We start from the raw sequence: 18,407 nt of genomic DNA, 5'->3' as shown, positions 1-18,407 counted from the left end.
TTTTAAATTGTTTATTTATTTTTTCTCCCTGTTATGTTGCCCCCTGTGCTTCCAAAGCTCGGCACAGATTCGGCAGTGAGAAGGTTTCCTGATGTTTGGAAACTTCTCTCTTTTTAAGATTCCCTTCCCGGGACGGAACTCCGTCCCTCCCTCTTTTGTCTCTTTTTTTTGTTTTTAATATTTTTTCCTACCTCCTTTCGAAGAGTTGGGTTGCTTTTCTGGGTGCCTGATGTCCTCTGCCGGCATTCAGAAGTTGTTTTGTGGAATTTACTCGACGTTTAAATGCTCTTTTGATGAATTTGTGGGGGAGAAAGTGTTCTCCCCGTCCTACTCCTCCGCCATCTTGGCTTCTCCCCCTTTATGAATTTTGGATAGACAAAAATTTCTTCAACAGAACACAAACAGAATTAACTAGATTGGAAAAATATCTATTACATTAAGATTAGAACTTCTGTTTGACAAAAGAATCATTAATACAGTGCACAAACAAGCAACATAATGGAAGAAAAAAACTCTTTCTCTATAAATATATATATATATATCCAAAAAAGGAGTAATAACTATCATATTTAAAGAATTCCTGGAAAGTAATTTATAAAAGTAGACTACCCAATAAAACAGCAGTAAAGAACTGGGAAGAGGTCCTTTGTAAGAGAAGATACCCAAATGATTAACAAGCAGAGGCAAAGGGGACAAATTATAGGAGGTATCAGACAAATGTAAATTAAAATCATAACACAGTTCTGCAAACCCATAAAAATGTATGCAGTGGAAAAGACGGATGGTATAAATGTGGTGAGGAAGTAGACTAGTGTTTCACATGTTACAAGGATGATCGGTACAAACACTTTCATTTTCTGATGCAAACTATTAAGGCTGAAAATATGCATTCATTGTGAACCCCAAACTCCATTCTTAGGTATATACACAAGTCCCAGCTGGAAACAATCCAAATATCAGTGAAAACTAGAATGGATGAGTACATGAAGGCATATAGACACATTAGAAAACTACAAAGCCTTTAGACTGAGTTAGCCATAGTGCTGCTGCTGCTGCTGCTGCTAAGTCGCCTCAGTCGTGTCCGACTCTGTGCAACCCCAGAGACAGCAGCCCACCAGGCTCCCCTGTCCCTGGGATTCTCCAGGCAAGAACACTGGAGTGGGTTGCCATTTCCTTCTCCAATGCAGGAAAGTGAAAAGTGAAAGTGAAATCGCTCAGTTGTGTCCAACTCTTAGCGACCCCATGGACTACAGCCCAGCAGGCTCCTCCATCCATGGGATTTTCCAGGCAAAAGTACTGTAGTGGGTTGCCATTGCCTTCTCCAGCCATAGTGATACTGAAGCAAAAAAAGTGGACAACAAAAGAGTATTTATTGTATACTTTATATAAGGACAAAAACATCCAAACTGGTAAACAGCGTTAGAGATCAAGATAATGGCAATAAAATAATCTGATTAAACACATGGTTTTAAAGCCATACGTGTCTGAGACATGTAAGTAAGGGCAGTTACTTACTTGATTTCTCTGGACTTCTGCGTGTGTGTGTGTGATAATTCGCTTCAGGTGTGTCTGACTCTTTGCAACCTTATGGACTGTGGCCTGCCAGTCTGCTCTGTCCATGGGATTCTCCAGGCAAGAATAGTAGAGTGGGTTGCCATGCTCTCCTCAAGGGAATCATCCCCACCTAGTGATAGAATCTTTGTCTTGTATGGCTCATGCATTGGCAGGTGCCATGCATGTGCCATCTTACCACTAGTGCCATCTGGAAAGCCTGGACTTTTCTTTGCTTCTCTGTAAATTTGGAAAATGTTAGCATCCTTATAAGAGGATGGTGCTGAGGATTAAATAAATTGCACGTTAAAATTGTATATTAATTAATGCCAGCTGTAATTGATACCATTCCATAGATAAACCAGTTTGGTAACTTCTTCTGAATTCCTCACACATGAAATAAGAGAAATTTGGTGGTATTAAGAAAATTCATATGACTATGTGTTGATATCAGTACAAGACAAGAAGATTACTGAAGAAAAATATGGAGACAAGAAAACTAAAATCTCAGGGAAGTGGATTCAAAGTCTCACAGCTTGCAGTGACCATCATAGAAGTGGTTGGAATTTCAGTGCAGAAACATTAATACATAGAATTCAGAGAGCAGATAGGGGGAAAAAATCAGGTTAAGAAAAAGATGAGAGAAAATATAAAATGAGACTGAGAGAAAAATGGTGTCAGCAATAAGATTTGTCCAAGTTACAACTTCTAAAGGAAACATATTTTACAGCCTCATGAGTGCCCATGACATAGGGAAGGAATTAACGATAGCCAGGGGTGCCCACGGTCCTGAAAAATTTCTGAAGAGCATGTTTCATATCCTTATTCCTCAGGCTGTAGATGAAAGGGTTCAGCATGGGGGTGACCACCATGTACATCAATGAAGCAACTATGTCCTTGACTTTGGAGTTGCCTGATGAGGGGAAATAGTACACATCTGCAATTGTCCCATAATATAAAAACACTACAAAGAGGTGAGAACCACAGGTAGACAAGGCTTTGAAGATTCTTGTGAAGGAGGGGACCTTCAGGATGATGGCTGCCATGCGGATATAGGAGCCCAGAATACCACCCAAAGGCAAGGTGAAGATCAGTCCTCCTTCAGTGAGGATGAGCAGCTCATTGAGGGAGGTGTCGGAGCAGGAGGATTTGAGCACAACAGCGAGATCACAGAAGAAGTGAGGGATGACAGTCCCTGCACAGAAAGTCAACTGGTCCACAAGGAGGGTGTGCAACAGAGCCTGGGCACAAGCGGCGAGCCAGCACCCAGCCACTAGGATGATGCAAAGCTCATCCCTCATGATGGCAGTGTAGTGGAGAGGGTGACACACAGCCACGTACCTGTCATAGGCCATCACGGCAAGAAGAAAACTGTCAAGGCAACCGAAGAATATAAAGCAATACACCTGTGAAATGCACCCTGCATATGTGATAGCTTGGCATCGTGTCTGCATGTTCATGAGCATCTTAGGGAGGGTGACAGATGAAAAGGAGACGTCAGTGAGGGCCAAGTGGCTGAGGAAGAAGTACATGGGGGTGTGGAGGCGAGGGTCCAGCCTGATGAGCAGGAGGATGAGCAGGTTGCCCAGCACCGTGGTCAGGTACACGCCCAGAAACAGGGCGAAGAACACACCCTGCTGCTCTGGCCAGATGGGGAGTCCCAGGAGGAGGAACTCGGACATGCTGCTCTGGTTCTCAGGTCTCATACCGTGCTGGGGATAAAGAGGGTTTAGGAACATCAGGACGAATGGTAGGGATATATTCTGAACTGCATTTTCTGAGAAAACAATGAATTTTTAACTATCTTCCTATTCATTTCTAGCCCCTGTGGATGCATGCATCCTTGTTCTATCCCAGTCTGGATCCAGGAAACATCACACCCAGAAGTAGCCAACAAGACCTCATTGCACAAAGGCCAGAGGATGTTTGCTGTTTCATTCAACCATTTATTGAACATTGAGTATGAACCCTGCCATCTACTCATGATTGAAAACGCAGCAGTGAAGAAGAAAGGCAAGGTCCCTTTCTTCTGTGAGAATATTTTCTATAAACATGCTGGGATAGTTTATGCCAATGAGATGGAGCCAAACCATAATACTTCACTGTGGCAGAAATAGTAGATGAGTCTCTATAAACTGATCTCAGGTGTTTCTGGGCTGAGGTGGTGGTGTTGGAGCCTTGTGAAACACCTCCTGGGACCCTGGTTAGTGCCGTTGACCTATAGCTATAAACTCATTGGTCCTCTAGAAATGGCTTAACACCACTTGATGCCAGGATAGCTCCCCAAACAAAATAGTCCACAGACTATCTTTCATAATGATAGTGAACACTTAGCGGATTATACTATGTTACCAGCACTATGCTAAGGGTTTTTCATACATTATTGGCCTTCCCTGGTGTCTCAGATGGTAAAGAATCTGCCTGCAATGCAGGAGACCTGGGTTTGATCCCTGGGTAGGGAAGATCCTCTGGAGAAGGAAATGGTAACCCACTGCAGTATTCTTGCCTGGAGAATTCCATGGACAGAAGAGCCTGGTGTGCTACAGTCCATGGGGTAGCAAAGAGTTGGACACGACTGACCAACTAACACTTTATATACATTTACTAATTAAATTCATATGTCAGCCTTATAACAAAATCTTTATGGTATTAAGAATTAGTGTTCTTTCTGCTTTTAAGCTTTTAGGAAATGACAACATAAATGATATAAATTTCACAGGCATGTAGCTGATGTAGCCGTCAGAGATGGGATGCATATATATTCACATATATATGGTAATGTGTGTTTATATATACATACATAGATGAACTGTATAAAAACATATATGGAACCTGGGGCATATACATATGTGTATATATCCCATACAGATATAGATTGAACTATATTCATATACATACATACACATGAACATATGTATAGGAATATACAAATAAGAATATATAAGAATATATATGTATTACACATATAAAATTGCCTTTTTCTGTAGGTTAAAAATGATCAACTATTAGTTACTTCATGTAGTTCAGTCTAATACTATTCATGTGATCAGATTCTGTGCCTTTAATATGGAAGCATCTCCTTTCATTGTCATGGATGCCAGACACTCTGTGTTATTTGAGGGCTGCAAGGAAACTGAAGCTGTCCTGAATTCTCTTAGTGCTCTGTCTAGATAATTCCTTTCATTCATAATTCTATACTTTCCAGATGCCAAAAGGCTCTCACATACATTAGCTTATGTTTGCTGCTGCTGCTGCTAAGTCGCTTCAGTCGTGTCCGACTGTATTCGACCCCATAGATGGCAGCCCAACAGGCTCCCCTGTCCCTGGGATTCTCCAGCCAAGAACACTGGAGTGGGTTGCCATTTCCTTCTCCAATGCATGAAAGTAAAAAGTGAAATTGAAGTCACTTAGTCGTGTCTGACTCTTAGCGACCCCATGGACTGCAGCCTATCAGGCTCCTCTGTCCATGGGATTTTCCAGGCAAGAGTACTGGAGTGGGGTGCCATTGCCTTCTCCATAGCTTATGTTTAAGCCATCGATAATTATTGAGAATTTGTGAGCTTCCATTTATGACCACCTAGATAGCATATTCAAATGCAGAGACATTACTTTGCCAACAAAGGTCCATCTAGTCAAGGCTATGGTTTTTCCAGTAGTCAAGTATGGATGTGAGAGTTGGACTGTGAAGAAAGCTGAGCGCCGAAGAACTGATGCTTTTGAACTGTGATGTTGGAGAAGACTCTTGAGAGTCCCTTGGACTGCAAGGAGATCCAACCAGTCCATTCTAAAGGAGATCAGTCCTGGGTGTTCATTGGAAGGACTGATGCTGAAGCTGAAACTCCAATATTTTGGCCACCTCATGCGAAGAGTTGACTCATTGGAAAAGACTCTGATGCTGGGAGGGATTGGGGGCAGGAGGAGAAGGGAACAACAGAGGATGAGATGGCTGGATGGCATCACCGACTCGATGGACATGAGTTTGAGTGAACTCTGGGAGTTGGTGATGGACAGGGAGGCCTGGTGTGCTGCAATTCATGGGGTTGCAAACAGTCGGACACGACTGAGCGACTGAACTGAACGGAACTGAACTGAAACTGAAATAAAAGAATTAAGTGGCCTTCCAAGGTATTGCACCCATTTTTTTGGTGGGGGGGCTCCTGCATTCTAACTTCACTCAGCAGGGTGCCTAGTGTTTCTTTGCTGGGACATTAAATGAAGCAAAGAGATACAAAACTTTGAGACACTCAGTCACTCTCAGGTGTCTGAAAACGAGGGCGGTTCCTTTACAGGAAACAGTCACTTGGAGCATTGGTTATATCAGTTGATGTTACCCTAGAAGAAGGTCACATAAGAAGATACTTGAGATCATGGATGCAAGTCAGTGAGTCAGTCAGTTCAGTCGCTCAGTCGTGTCCGACTCTGTGACCCCATGAATCGCAGCATGCCAGGCCCCCTGTCCATCACCAACTCCCGGAGTTCACTCAGACTCACATCCATCGAGTCAGTGATGCCATCCAGCCATCTCATCCTCTGTCATCCCCTTCTCCTCCTGCCCCCAATCCCTCCCAGTATCAGAGTCTTTTCCAATGAGTCAACTCTTCGCATGAGGTGGCCAAAATATTGGAGTTTCAGCTTCAGCTTCATTCCTTCCAAAGAAATCCCAGGGCTGATCTCCTTCAGAATGGACTGGTTGGATCTCCTTGCAGTCCAAGGGACTCTCAAGAGTGTTCTCCAACACCACAGTTCAAAAGCATCAATTCTTCAGCGCTCAGCTTTCTTCACAGTCCAACTCTCACATCCATACATGACCACTGGAAAAATCACAGCCTTGACTAGACAAACCTTTGTTGTCAAAGTAATGTCTCTGCTTTTCAATAGGCTATCTAGGTTGGTCATAACTTTTCCTCCAAGGAGTAAGCGTCTTTTAATTTCATGGCTGCAATCACCATGTGCAGTGATTTTGGAGCCCAGAAAAATAAAATCTGACACTGTTTCCACTGTTTCCACATCTATTTCCCATGAAGTGATGGGACCAGATGCCATGATCTTCATTTTCTGAATGTTGAGCTTTAAGCCAACTTTTTGACTCTCCACTTTCACTTTCATCAAGAGGCTTTTGAGTTCCTCTTCACTTTCTGCCATAAGGGTGGTGTCATCTGCATATCTGAGGTATTGATATTTCTCCTGACAATCAGGAGTCCTCAAACACACATAGAAATCTCTCTCTCATGCACACACACACACCCTGCTGATCTGAGGATTCCTGTCATCTGTGTCTGAGACTCATTCCAGGGGAAGGATAACCAGTCTGTGGTTCAGATCGTAAACACTCGTATATGTACAAGTCATAAATAACACACAAAGCAAGACATATACAATGCACAATCATGTGTCATCCAACAATACACTCACAACACACCACTGGCACAGCAGGACACACCTTATAAAATACATAAACACACTGCATACACATAGCTCATCACTATACATACACACCATCAAAAACATACAAGGCCAACTACAAATCAAAAATCTTACAAGACACACAACAACAACACACAAGCACACCCAGTCGTGCACTCACTACAAGCAGCACACACACTCCCTTAACTGAGGTTTGCTTGTGCCCCAAATCCTTGCGAGGTGAAGGCAGTTAGCATGGGTAGGCTAAGCCTATTCACCACCACCACCAACCTGTGCCCTTCGTGACACACGCACAGACAGAAGCAAACAACACACATTCCTGCTCTCACTCTCAAGTGTGTCACCCACAAACACAGGTTGGACACACACTAAGCTCTGGCTGCCGAGTGGAGGTTGAGCCCTGTCTGACCTTGGTTCCTTGGTGAGGTCGGGCATCTGCTCCAGCAGCCCCGATGCTGAACCCTCACCCTGAACTGTAATGCCTGCCTGCTGGGGGACATGCCCCATCATGACAACAGGAGGCAGATATTTAAGATGATGGGCACCACTCAGGAGCTGCTAATTGCACGTTAAGAGGCTGACAACTAGATCTCTGTGTGCTAAAACAGGCCTGGACTGGGTCTAACTCAGGAAGAGAATCAGGCTGAGTCAGGTACAGAGGACACACACATACACGACTATCAAACAACACATACACAATCATACACAGCCCACACACACAAACTACCAAGCAACAAATACACAAGCATACATGATACACACATGCTTATCAGACAACTCGCACACAAGCATACACACATACACACTCATGAACACAGACATACTCACACTCAAACCCAAATAGATCCTTCGGCAAGTGTGGATTTCCAGCTCCTTCTGACCTGTGCTTGTCATGAGTTCAGACACCTCTTTCAGACTGTTGCTTAAATCCTCAGCTTCTCTTCATAGTACAGGAGGAGCTCCTGTGGATTAATCGGCCAATTTCTTACTACCATTTTGGGAGTAGCATGTCCAGGAGCCAGAGGGGACTGGAGGAGTCACAGGGGAGAGTGTCTCTAATGCCAAGGCTGACTGGCATTCCTTTCTTCTTGGGCATGGTTCCAAGCTCAAACTTACCTTGGGCAGAGTTCCAGCTGGGACTCAGAATTTTTTAATTTAATTTTTAAATGATTTCAGACTTAGAAAAATGTGTGTAAAGGTGATAAAATGAATTCCTGTATGCCCTTTGCCCACATTCCAGAAAGACTAACATTTTACCATGTTTTGCTTTATTATTAATATGTGTGTGTGTATCAAATATTCACACTGCAAATCTTTGATAGGTATACACAGCACATGTATCAGAAGGCATATGATTTCGTTCAGATGTCAGAGACATCTGAATAACTCAGGACAGGAAGATAATTTAAGAGAAAGTGGATTACTCACACTAAAGGACTCCTGGGGAGAGCTGGGTGTGAGCAAGCAGGTTGGCTTTGACAGAAGAGAGAGAGGGTTGGGGAACTCTCATTGGTTAAGGAGTGGGAGGGGGGAAAATGTTCTGCTGGAAGGACAGACCATGTGCTGTGCTCTCTGATTAACTCTGTGTTGTGTAGTCACATACTGCAACATGTACCCTTCAGGGGACAAATGCCTGCTTGGCTGATGGCAGATAATCTAAGGGATTGTCAGCAACCACAGTGGCCAGTGAGCACTGTCTTTCAGTCAGGGCTTCAAGGGTGGTGGCAGGCAAACAGTATATTCAAATATTATTTTGGATATTTCTTGGTTGGTATTGATTATTTTATTTTGTTGTGCAATATTGTGGGTTCCACAGCAACACTGGTGACCCCCATGTGGTCAGCAGAATAAAGCAGTTGGCAAGAATATAACATACTTGGTGGTGAGAAGGTGGTTGGTGAGCTTTGTTTATGGGCAGGAACCCAAAATGCAGATAGTGCAAGTTAGATTATGAGGAGAAGCCTGAGTAAGAGGCCTAAATCAGATGAAGAGGGGACAATAGGCACCATGTGGGAAGATCCAGGACTTGGGATGTGTGCATATATGAACTGGATGAGGGGGGTCTCTTTCAAAGAGAGTTAGAAGTACCACCTTTTGTATAGTCTCTGACATGTCTGTCTTCTCTCCCTTCAGAAGGTGTGGTGGCATGGACCAGAACAACCAGTCCAGTGCCACTGAATTCCTCCTCTTGGGTCTTTCTGAGAGGCCAGAGCAGCAGCCTCTCCTATTTGGCATCTTCTTGGCCATGTACCTGGTCACCATGCTAGGAAATCTGCTCATCATCCTGGCCATCGGCTCTGACCCCCACCTCCACACCCCCATGTACTTCTTGGCCAACCTCTCGTTGGCTGATGCCGGCTTTTCTTCCACCATGGTTCCCAAGATGCTGGTGAACATTCAGACTCACAGTCAGACCATATCCTGTGGGGGATGTTTGTCCCAGATGCACTTGTTCATGACATTCTGGGCACTGGATGACTTCCTTTTGAGGGGGATGGCCTATGACCGCTATGTGGCCATCTGCCGGCCCCTTCTCTACTCCACACTCATGAGTCCTCTTGTGTGCGTGCTCCTTTTGGCATCGTGCTGGGTTCTCACCAAGCTTGCTGCCCTCTTACACATCCTGCTCATGGCCAAGCTTGCTTTCTGTGCAGACAACACCATCCATCACTTCTTCTGTGACGTGATCCCTCTGCTGCAACTCTCCTGCTCAGATACTAGCATCAACCAGGTAACCCTGTTCGCTGTGGGCTCCATGATACTGACTGGTCCTCTCTCCCTGATCATACTGTCACACACACATATCATCTCCAGCATCCTCAGGGTCCCATCTGCCTCTGGCAGGCAAAAGGGCTTCCCCACCTGTGGGTCCCACCTCATGGTGGTCTTCTTGTTCTATGGCATGGCTACTGGGGTCTAACTGTGTCCTCCTTCATCACATTCTGGGGGTGAGTATAGGCACTGTAATGACACCGATGTTGACCCCCTTCATTTACAGTCTCAGGAATAAGGAGATGAAGGTGGCATTGGGCAGGCTTTTGGAAATTCACACACTGTCTTCTCAGGGACTTTAATCCTAAATCCATATTTTGCAGTTTCACTCTGTAGAACCCATGTGTTTATAAAGGCATACCATCCCCTACTGTATTGACTTACATTTTGAGAAAAGTGATCTCAACATCATTCACTTAAGCCCCCAAATCCTACAATGTGAACCATCTGTGTATTTTATGAATGTCTTATAAACATTGGGCACAGAGAGAAATATTAACAGACTTTGTTAGGTTCCTCTCTGTCTACTACCACTAGTTCAAACCGTGGTGATCTATGGTGATGGCTCCCCTCCTGGAAAAGGTCCTCTGTCTACTTTATTTTAGGGAGTTCTGGGAAAGGTCGAGGTTCTTCCTGAGTCCTTTAGGCCTTAATTGTCATCAACTTGAACTAAATGACAAGTCAAAGAGATACTTTGGGGTGGCAAACATTGCTCCACGAGTCTAGTCTTTCTCATCAGAACCGTGGATTCAGAACAGGAGTGGGTGTGATTTGCCAGTACATGCTGTGCTTTGGCTGGTTTCTTTAAATACTTATGTGGAGCCATTTGGCTTTAATATCATGCCTTTAGTGGCTAGCTGTCCATGCTGTCAATTCTTGTCTTTCATTAGTATATCTAGTTCGGTTCACTCCAGTTCAGTCTCTCAGTTGTGTCTGACTCTTTGCAACCCTATGAACCACAGCACGCCAGGCCTCCCTGTCCATCACCAACTCCCAGAGTCCACCCAAACCCATGTCCGTTGTGTCAGTGATGCCATCCAACCATCTCATCCTCTGTCGTCCCCTTCTCCTCTTGTGCTAAATCTTTCCCAGCATCAGGGTCTTTTCAAATGAGTCAGCTCCTTGCATCAGGTGGCCAAAGTATTGGAATTTCAGCTTCAACATCAGTCCTTCCAATGAATACCCAGGACTGATCTCCTTTAGGATGGACTTGTTGGATCTCCTTGCAGTCCAAGGGACTATCAAGAGTCGTCTCCAATACCACAGTTCAAAAGCATCAATTTTTTGGTGCTCAGCTTTCTTCATAGTCCAACTCTCACATCCATACATGACTACTGGAAAAACCATGGCCTTGACTAGATGGACCTTTGTTGGCAAAGTAATGTCTCTGCTTTTTAATATGCTGTCTAGGTTGGTCATAACTTTTCTTCCAAGGAGCAAGTGTCTTTTAATTTCATGGCTGCAATCACTGTCTGCAGTGATTTTGAGCCCAGAAAAATAGTCAGCCACTGGTTCCACTGTTTCCCTATCTATTTTCCATGCCATGATCTTAGTTTTCTGAATGTTGAGCTTTAAGCCAACTTTTTCATTCTCCTCTTTCAGTTTCATCAAGAGGCTCTTTAGTTCTTCACTTTCTGCCATAAGGGTGATATCATCTGCATATCTGAGGTTATTGATATTTCTCCTTGCAATCTTGATTCTAGCTTGTACTTCTTCCAGCCCAGTGTTTCTCATGATGTCTGCATATAAGTTAAATAAGCAGGGTGACAATATACAGCCTTGACGTACTCCTTTTCCTATTTGGAATCAGTCTGTTGTTCCATGTCCAGTTCTAACTGTTGCTTCCTGACCTGCATATAGGTTTCTCAAGAGGCAGGTCAAGTGGTCTGGTATTCCCATGTCTTTCAGAATTTTCCATAGTTTCTTGTGATCCACACAGTCAAAGGCTTTGGCATAGTCAATAAAGTAGAAATAGATGTTTTTCTGGAACTCTTTTACTTTTTCGATGATCCAGTGGATGTTTGATCTCTAGTTCCTCTGCCTTTTCTAAAACCAGCTTGAACATCTGGAAGTTCACAGTTCACATATTGCTGAAGCCTGGCCTGGAGAATTTTGAGCATTACTTTACTAGCGTGTGAGATGAGTGCAATTGTGCGGTAGTTTGAGCATTCTTTGGCATTGCTTTTCTTTGGGATTGGAATGAAAACTGATCTTTTCCATTCCTATGGCCACTGCTGAATTTTCTAAATTTGCTGGCATATTGAGTGCAGCACTTTCACAGCATCATCTTTCAGGATTTGAAATAGCTCAACTGGAATTCCATCACCTCCACTTGCTTTGTTTGTAGTGATGCTTCCTAAGGCCCACCTGACTTCACATTCCAGGATGTCCGGCTCTAGGTGAGTGTGAGTGATCACACGATTGTGATTATCTGTGTCGTGAAGATCTTTTTTGTACAGTTCTTCTGTGTATTCTTGCCATTTCTTAGTATCTTCTGCTTCTTTTAGGTCCATACCATTTCTGTCCTTTATTGAGCCCATCTTTGCATGAGAAAAGGGATCAAAAGTGAACTAAATTCACAATCCTCAGATTTACCTTTGGCATTTATCTTTTAAAAAAAATTATTGAAGTATAGTTGGTTTACAATGTTGTGCTTGATTTTCTACTGTATAGCAAGTGACTTAGCTATTCTTTTTCAAAGAATTTGTCTATTTCATCCAGTTGGACAATTTTGTCCATATAAAGTTTACTACCACTGATCAGTGAGAATTCCTCCTCCTATGATATATTCAACTTGCTTTCTCTCATTTTTCCTAACTATCTGGTAGCTGTTTATCAGTTTTGCTGATTCTTCAAAGAATCAACTTGTTTCTTTTTATTTTCTCTATCCCTTATCAATACTGTGTTCCAGTACTTCTGTATTTATTTTTATTATGTCTTCCTTCTACTTCTGGTATCTTTTATCCTGCCTTTTATAGCTTTCTAAGGTAGAGCATTTTGTTATTTTTGTTGATGTTTTTTATTCTGTTTCAGTGTAAGTATTTAAAGTGATAAATTTCCCCTTAAGCATTGCTTTATCTGAAGCTTGTCATTGTTGATATGTTGTCTTTTCTACATCTTGCAACTTAAAACATTATCTTATTTCCCTTGTTCTTTTATTTTTTGACTGGTGATCTCTTTTTAGAAGTATGGTGGTTAATTTATGGGTTCCTACATATTTCATTATTATTTATTATTTTAAAAATTTTTTGTGTTTAATTATTTTACATTTTTAAATTATGAAATAGTTTTAGACTCTCAAAATAGTGCAAAAATACTGAACAGTATTCTTATATACCTGATAACCAGTTTTCCCAATTACTCTAGAGTGCTTATCAAAATCAAGGTATTAATATTGATAAACTTCTATTAAATAATCAGTAGACTTTTTTCAAATTTTCTTACTTATCCAAGTAATATCCTTTTTAAGCTAGGAGCCAATCCAGGGTCACACATTATATTTCACTGTTAAATTTCCTTTAATATTGTATAGTTCTTTTGTTTTTTATGTCCTTGATATATATGAAGACTACTGGACAGTTATTTTGTAGAATTTTATCCCTCATTTGGAGTTATTAGATGTTTCTTCATGATTGGACTGAGCAGATACCACTTTGACATATCACAAAAGTGCAAGTGTCTCCTTATTACATCCTATCAGGAAGTGAATAGAGTTGGTATGCTTTTCTCTCTCAGTTTAAATGCTGTTTGTCTTTATTTGTGACAGACATTGTAAATATCTTTCTTTTTTTTTCCAGTTTGTCAACTGTCTTTTACTCTGTTTATAGGATTTCTTTGTCATGAAAATTTTAAGTTTTTATATGATCAAATTTATTCAATTTGTATTACCTCTTGATTATGAATGAAAGTTATTCTCAATATTGATGTTAAAGAGGAATTTACCATGTGTCTTCCTAGTACCTGTATGACAAATGGCAATTCACTTATTCTAGGACATTTATTAAACAATGCATCTTTGTACAAGCATGGAAGTTCTATCTGTATGTACTCTAAATTTTTATTTCCGAGTATTCTACTCTGTTTTGTTCTATTCACTTGCCTATTCTGAAGTTCTATCTGTATATATTTTAAATTTTTATTTCTGAGTATTCTATTCAATTCACTTGCCTACTTGTTGATTCATTCACTAGTTCCACACTCTTTAATTACTGCATTTAAGACACACTCCAAACGCTGGACTGGAAGAAACACAAACTGGAATCAAGATTGCCGGGAGAAATATCATAGGAAATGACAATCATATTTCGATATTATTTGTATTTTACACAGAATTTTCAGATTATAAGTATCACTGTGGTAAGCATTTTATGTGTTATCATTTATAGGGATTGTCACAGCAGCCTTAGATGATAGTTACTGTAGTTGCTATCAAATACTATTCATGTATTTATATTTGGAAGCAGACTCAGAGATGTTGAGAATTTGTTGAAAGTCACACAGACAGTGAACAGTAAATCTAACTTACAAACCCAAGTATTTCTGATACTAATGTAAGTTTTACTTTCATTTAAAAACTATTTTAAAAACCTGAGTTTATCAGTGAGATTTCAGTAGAATCTGAGTTATGTGGGGAAGAAATACAGAGTGCAATACAGGTTCCAAACTTCCGCATACATTTTATTAAAAAGTCCTCTGCACATTGTTAGGATATATCCTTAGCAGGATCCTTAGGGGGGGATGAAATAATGAAATTGATAGTTACATTTTAAAGCAGATCTAACATGGACTGTTGCCATATTGCTGAAGAAAGATGATGGTTTCATGAAAGAAACTTGGTAAGAGTCTCAAACAATGTGGTCCCAAGTTCCCTTCTCTCTGATCATGTGGCTTGATTCACAAGTCATTGCAGGATATCTAAGTAAGGGCTTATGCTTAAGCAGAGGGTGTGCATCCCTGAGGAGAGAGAATCTCTGGGCCTGTTTCACACTCATTCTCCAGCTTCTTATTTGCTTTACCTTGTTTTCAAATCATTTGCTCGTATTGGGAGAAGTTGTTGATTAGAACTGTGTATGTGAACAATGTGAAGGAAGAAAAAAAAAAGAGAAAGCTAGAAACTGAGAAGAATATGTGTATTTCATGTCCATTGAACCAAATGTATGCATTTTGGAATCAGATATCTCAGTTCAAATTCTGACTCTGCCACTTCCTGTGGTAATAATTAATTATTTCAGGTATATAATTTAGCCTGTTTGAACTTTTGCTTTCTCTTCTGCACAATATTTGCCTCAAAGTCTCATGTTGTCTATTGCTGAAAATAATGAAGATCTAAATAAATTTACACAACACAGAGTACTTGGAGATTGATATATGCAAAGAATTCACCTGCCAATGCAGGAGATGCGGGTTCTATCCCTGGGTTGGGCAGATCCCTGTAGAAGGAAATGGCAACCCACTCCAGTATTCTTGTCTGGAAAATGCCATGGACAGAGGAGGCTGTCAGACTACAACCCATGGGGTCGCAAAGATTCGGACATGGCTGAGCAACTGTACACACCCACCCATTTAAAATAGATAACTAACAAGGACCTACTGTATAATACAGGAAACTCTGCTCAATATTCTGTAATAACTTAAATGGGAAAAGAATTTGAGAAAGAAGAGATATATGTGTATGTATACCTGAATCACTTTGCTGTATACCTGAAACTAATACAACTTTGTAAATCAACTGTACTCCATTATAAAATAAAAATGAAAAAACTCAAATGATGATGTACATAATAATGAACTTTCCTAAGAGTTTACCATAAAAAATGAATTTGCATACATACACATTTTTTTTCTTGTAACCTCTCCAGAAACCCTGCATGATAGAGAATGTTTTATTACCTCCTTTTACAAGTAAGAGGAGAAGGCAATGGCACCCCACTCCAGTACTCTTGCCTGGAAAATCCCATGGACGGAGGAGCCTGGAAGGCTGCAGTCCATGGGGTCGCTTAGAGTCGGACACGACTGAGTGACTTCACTTTCACTTTTCACTTTCATGCATTGGAGAAGGAAATGGCAACCCACTCCAGTGTTCTTGCCTGGAGAATCCCAGGGACGGGGGAGCCTGGTGAGCTACCACCTATGGGGTTGCACAGAGTCGGACAGGACTGAAGTGACTTAAAAGTTGCAAGTAAGGAAATTGTGTCTCACTAAGACAGGGAGGCCTGGCATGCTGCGATTCATGGGGTCACAAATAGTCAGACATGACTGAATGACTGAACTGAACTAAACTGAAGGTTATTTAATTTGCCCTGGGTTTGAAAGCTAGCAAGTGGCAGATACAGAATTTGAATGGAGGCACCAAGATAACTCTATAAGTTGATTTCCCCTGAATTCCCCCAAATGATGTGTTTGACCTCATGGAGATTGCAGTGCCCTTCTGCTCAGGAATCTCTTCAAGGCACTCTTCATGTCTCTGTTTCTCAGGCTGTAGATGAATGGGTTCAGCATGGGAGTCACCACGGCATACATCACTGCTGCAATCCTGTCCTTGCTGGCTGAATCTGCAGAGGAGGGAATGAAGTACACCCCAATAGCAGACACGTAGAACAAGCAAATTGCTGAGAGGTGGGAGCTGCAGGTGGAGAAGGCTTTCCACTTGCCACTCGCTGAGGGGATGTGCACTATGGCAGCCACAATGCGGGCATAGGAAATGACAATCAGCAAGGGGATCAAGATGGTTAATGCCCCTCCCCAGTATGTCAGCACACACCTGTTGGCATAAGTATCAGAACAAGAGAGCTTCAACAGGGGGAGAAGTTCACAAAAGAAGTGGGGGATGATGTTGTCAGTGCAGAAGGATATCTGAGCCAGGAGAAGGGTGTGGGTTAGAGAGTAAGCCTGAGCAAGGATTAGGGGCATGACTACCAGCAGGATACAGCATCTGGGACTCATGACCAAGGTGTAGTGAAGAGGGTGGCAGATGGCTACCAGCCGGTCATATGCCATCACTGTCAGGAGGAAAACATCTAGACCAATGAACCACAGGAAGAAGTAGATCTGAGACAGGCATCCAGCATAGGTGATGGTATGCCTGTGAGCCTGGATGTTCACCAACATCCTGGGGACCGTGGTGGATGATAAACCCAGGTCAGTGAGGGAGAAGTGGGCCAGGAAGAAGTACATGGGGGTGTGGAGGTGAGGGTCAGAGACAATGGCCAGGCTGATGGCAATGTTCCCCACCACGGTGATCAGGTACACGCTCAGGAAGATGCCAAAGAGAAGAGGCTGCTGTGTCTGGTGCTCAGACAGGCCCAGGAGGAGGAATTCAGAGACACTGAATGTGTGGTTTCCAGGTTTCATCTCACTGGTGTAAACTAAGGAATAAAATGAAGGATGATGCTTCCAAAACTTTTCTTGCTCTCATATTGTCTATATGTAAACAAAAGTATAAAACAAAGATGGAATCAGGATATTAATAGCTGTGCATTATCTCATTTAAACCTAAACAGATCTGTGAGATTGTTATTATTATACTCATTTTGTTGATAAAGGAATGAGTTTCTTTGAAAGAGAGGTAAAGTTTAAACCTGGAGATTCTGATTTTAGAGTTTGTGATCTTAACCTCCTTACCAGTCTCCCTCTGATTTGGTACCCAGAACTCATTCATTTATTCGTTCCACATATTCAGTGAGTACTGACTATAACTAACTACCAGAGAAACAATGGTTCCTGCCTTTCTATGGATAGCATGCTAGTCAAAGGAGTCCTGTAATATACAAAGACTTTTATAAAAAACAAAGAAGAGTTAAAATGAAGCAGAATATAGCTATCACTAGCAGATTGCTTTAAATTTTGTGGTCAGCAAAGAACTCACCATGAATGATTAAAAAGGAGTCAACCAAGTAAAGAATTGTGGGAAAGAGTGTTTGCAGGAAGTGTAAACAGGGCAGGAGCATATATATTTGGAGGAGCAGAAGGAGGGCAGGTGGGGCTCAAATATGGTAGGTGGAGAGGGGTAGGAGAAGGGAGAGGGTTGAGAGAGGGGATGAGGGGTGGGAGGGGTGTATAGGGGTAGGCAGAGCATGTACACCATGGAGTGAAGATTCCCAGTAACATTGGAGACCTGCTGGCATGGGTGGCTCTTAAAACAGCAGACAGGATCCATCATGGGATCTGTGGAAGGATCATTGTGCTACTGTGGGGAGAAGGACTGTAGGGGCAATAATGACTATATAGTACAAGGAGACCAGTTAGAAAATTCAGGGACTTCCCTGATGGTCCAGAGGTTAAGAATCCACCTTGCAATGCAGGGGATGGTGAATTAGATTGCACATGCCTCAGGAAAACTGAGCCCTACATGCTGCAATGAAAGATCCCACATGATGCAGCTAAGATCAGAAGCAGCAATAAATAAATAGATAGATAGATAAGTTTTTTTTTTTTTTAAGGAAAAAATTCATATAGGACCCAGCCAGGTATAGAGACAGGATGAAGTAGCTGGATTTGGGTGATGATTTAGAGTTGGTGATGAAACCAGAAGTGGTAGACAGAGATATGGAGTAGATTAAGGCTTTTCACTCCCCCAGCTGCACTCTTAGAGGTACAAGTGGTAAAATTCTCTGAAGTAAACAGGAAAGGATTAAGGTGATTTCTTTTATCAATGGAATCTG

At 42.0% G+C, this 18,407-nt stretch overlaps 2 protein-coding genes across 2 annotated transcripts in view; one reads left to right on the top strand and one right to left on the bottom strand.

Annotated features, from left to right (window-relative positions):
* Nucleotides 1–2,312: 2,312 nt before the first annotated feature.
* LOC133256621 (olfactory receptor 1J4-like) lies at nucleotides 2,313–3,257 on the bottom strand. Its single transcript, XM_061431397.1, has one exon. The coding sequence runs from the start codon at nucleotides 3,255–3,257 to the stop codon at nucleotides 2,313–2,315; it is 945 nt and encodes a 314-aa protein (XP_061287381.1).
* Nucleotides 3,258–8,435: 5,178 nt separating this feature from the next.
* The window catches only part of LOC133257507 (olfactory receptor 1J4-like), a 29,279-nt gene continuing 19,307 nt past the window's right edge, over nucleotides 8,436–18,407 (top strand). The window contains exon 1 of the mRNA XM_061433444.1: nucleotides 8,436–9,607. Within this exon, the coding sequence (XP_061289428.1) occupies nucleotides 9,086–9,607 (522 nt within the window). The 5' untranslated portion in view covers nucleotides 8,436–9,085. The remainder of the gene's footprint in view (nucleotides 9,608–18,407) is intronic.

The sequence above is a fragment of the Bos javanicus genome, chromosome 11, assembly GCF_032452875.1.
Source record: "Bos javanicus breed banteng chromosome 11, ARS-OSU_banteng_1.0, whole genome shotgun sequence".
NCBI lineage: Eukaryota > Metazoa > Chordata > Mammalia > Artiodactyla > Bovidae > Bos > Bos javanicus.
The sequence above is the reverse complement of the archived record's forward strand: the minus strand, read 5'-3'. Positions and strand labels throughout refer to the sequence as shown.

Coding starts and splice junctions, on each gene's coding strand:
- LOC133256621 (XM_061431397.1), bottom strand. CDS start 3,257: ATGAGACCTGAGAACCAGAGCAGCATGTCCGAGTTCCTCCTCCTGGGA.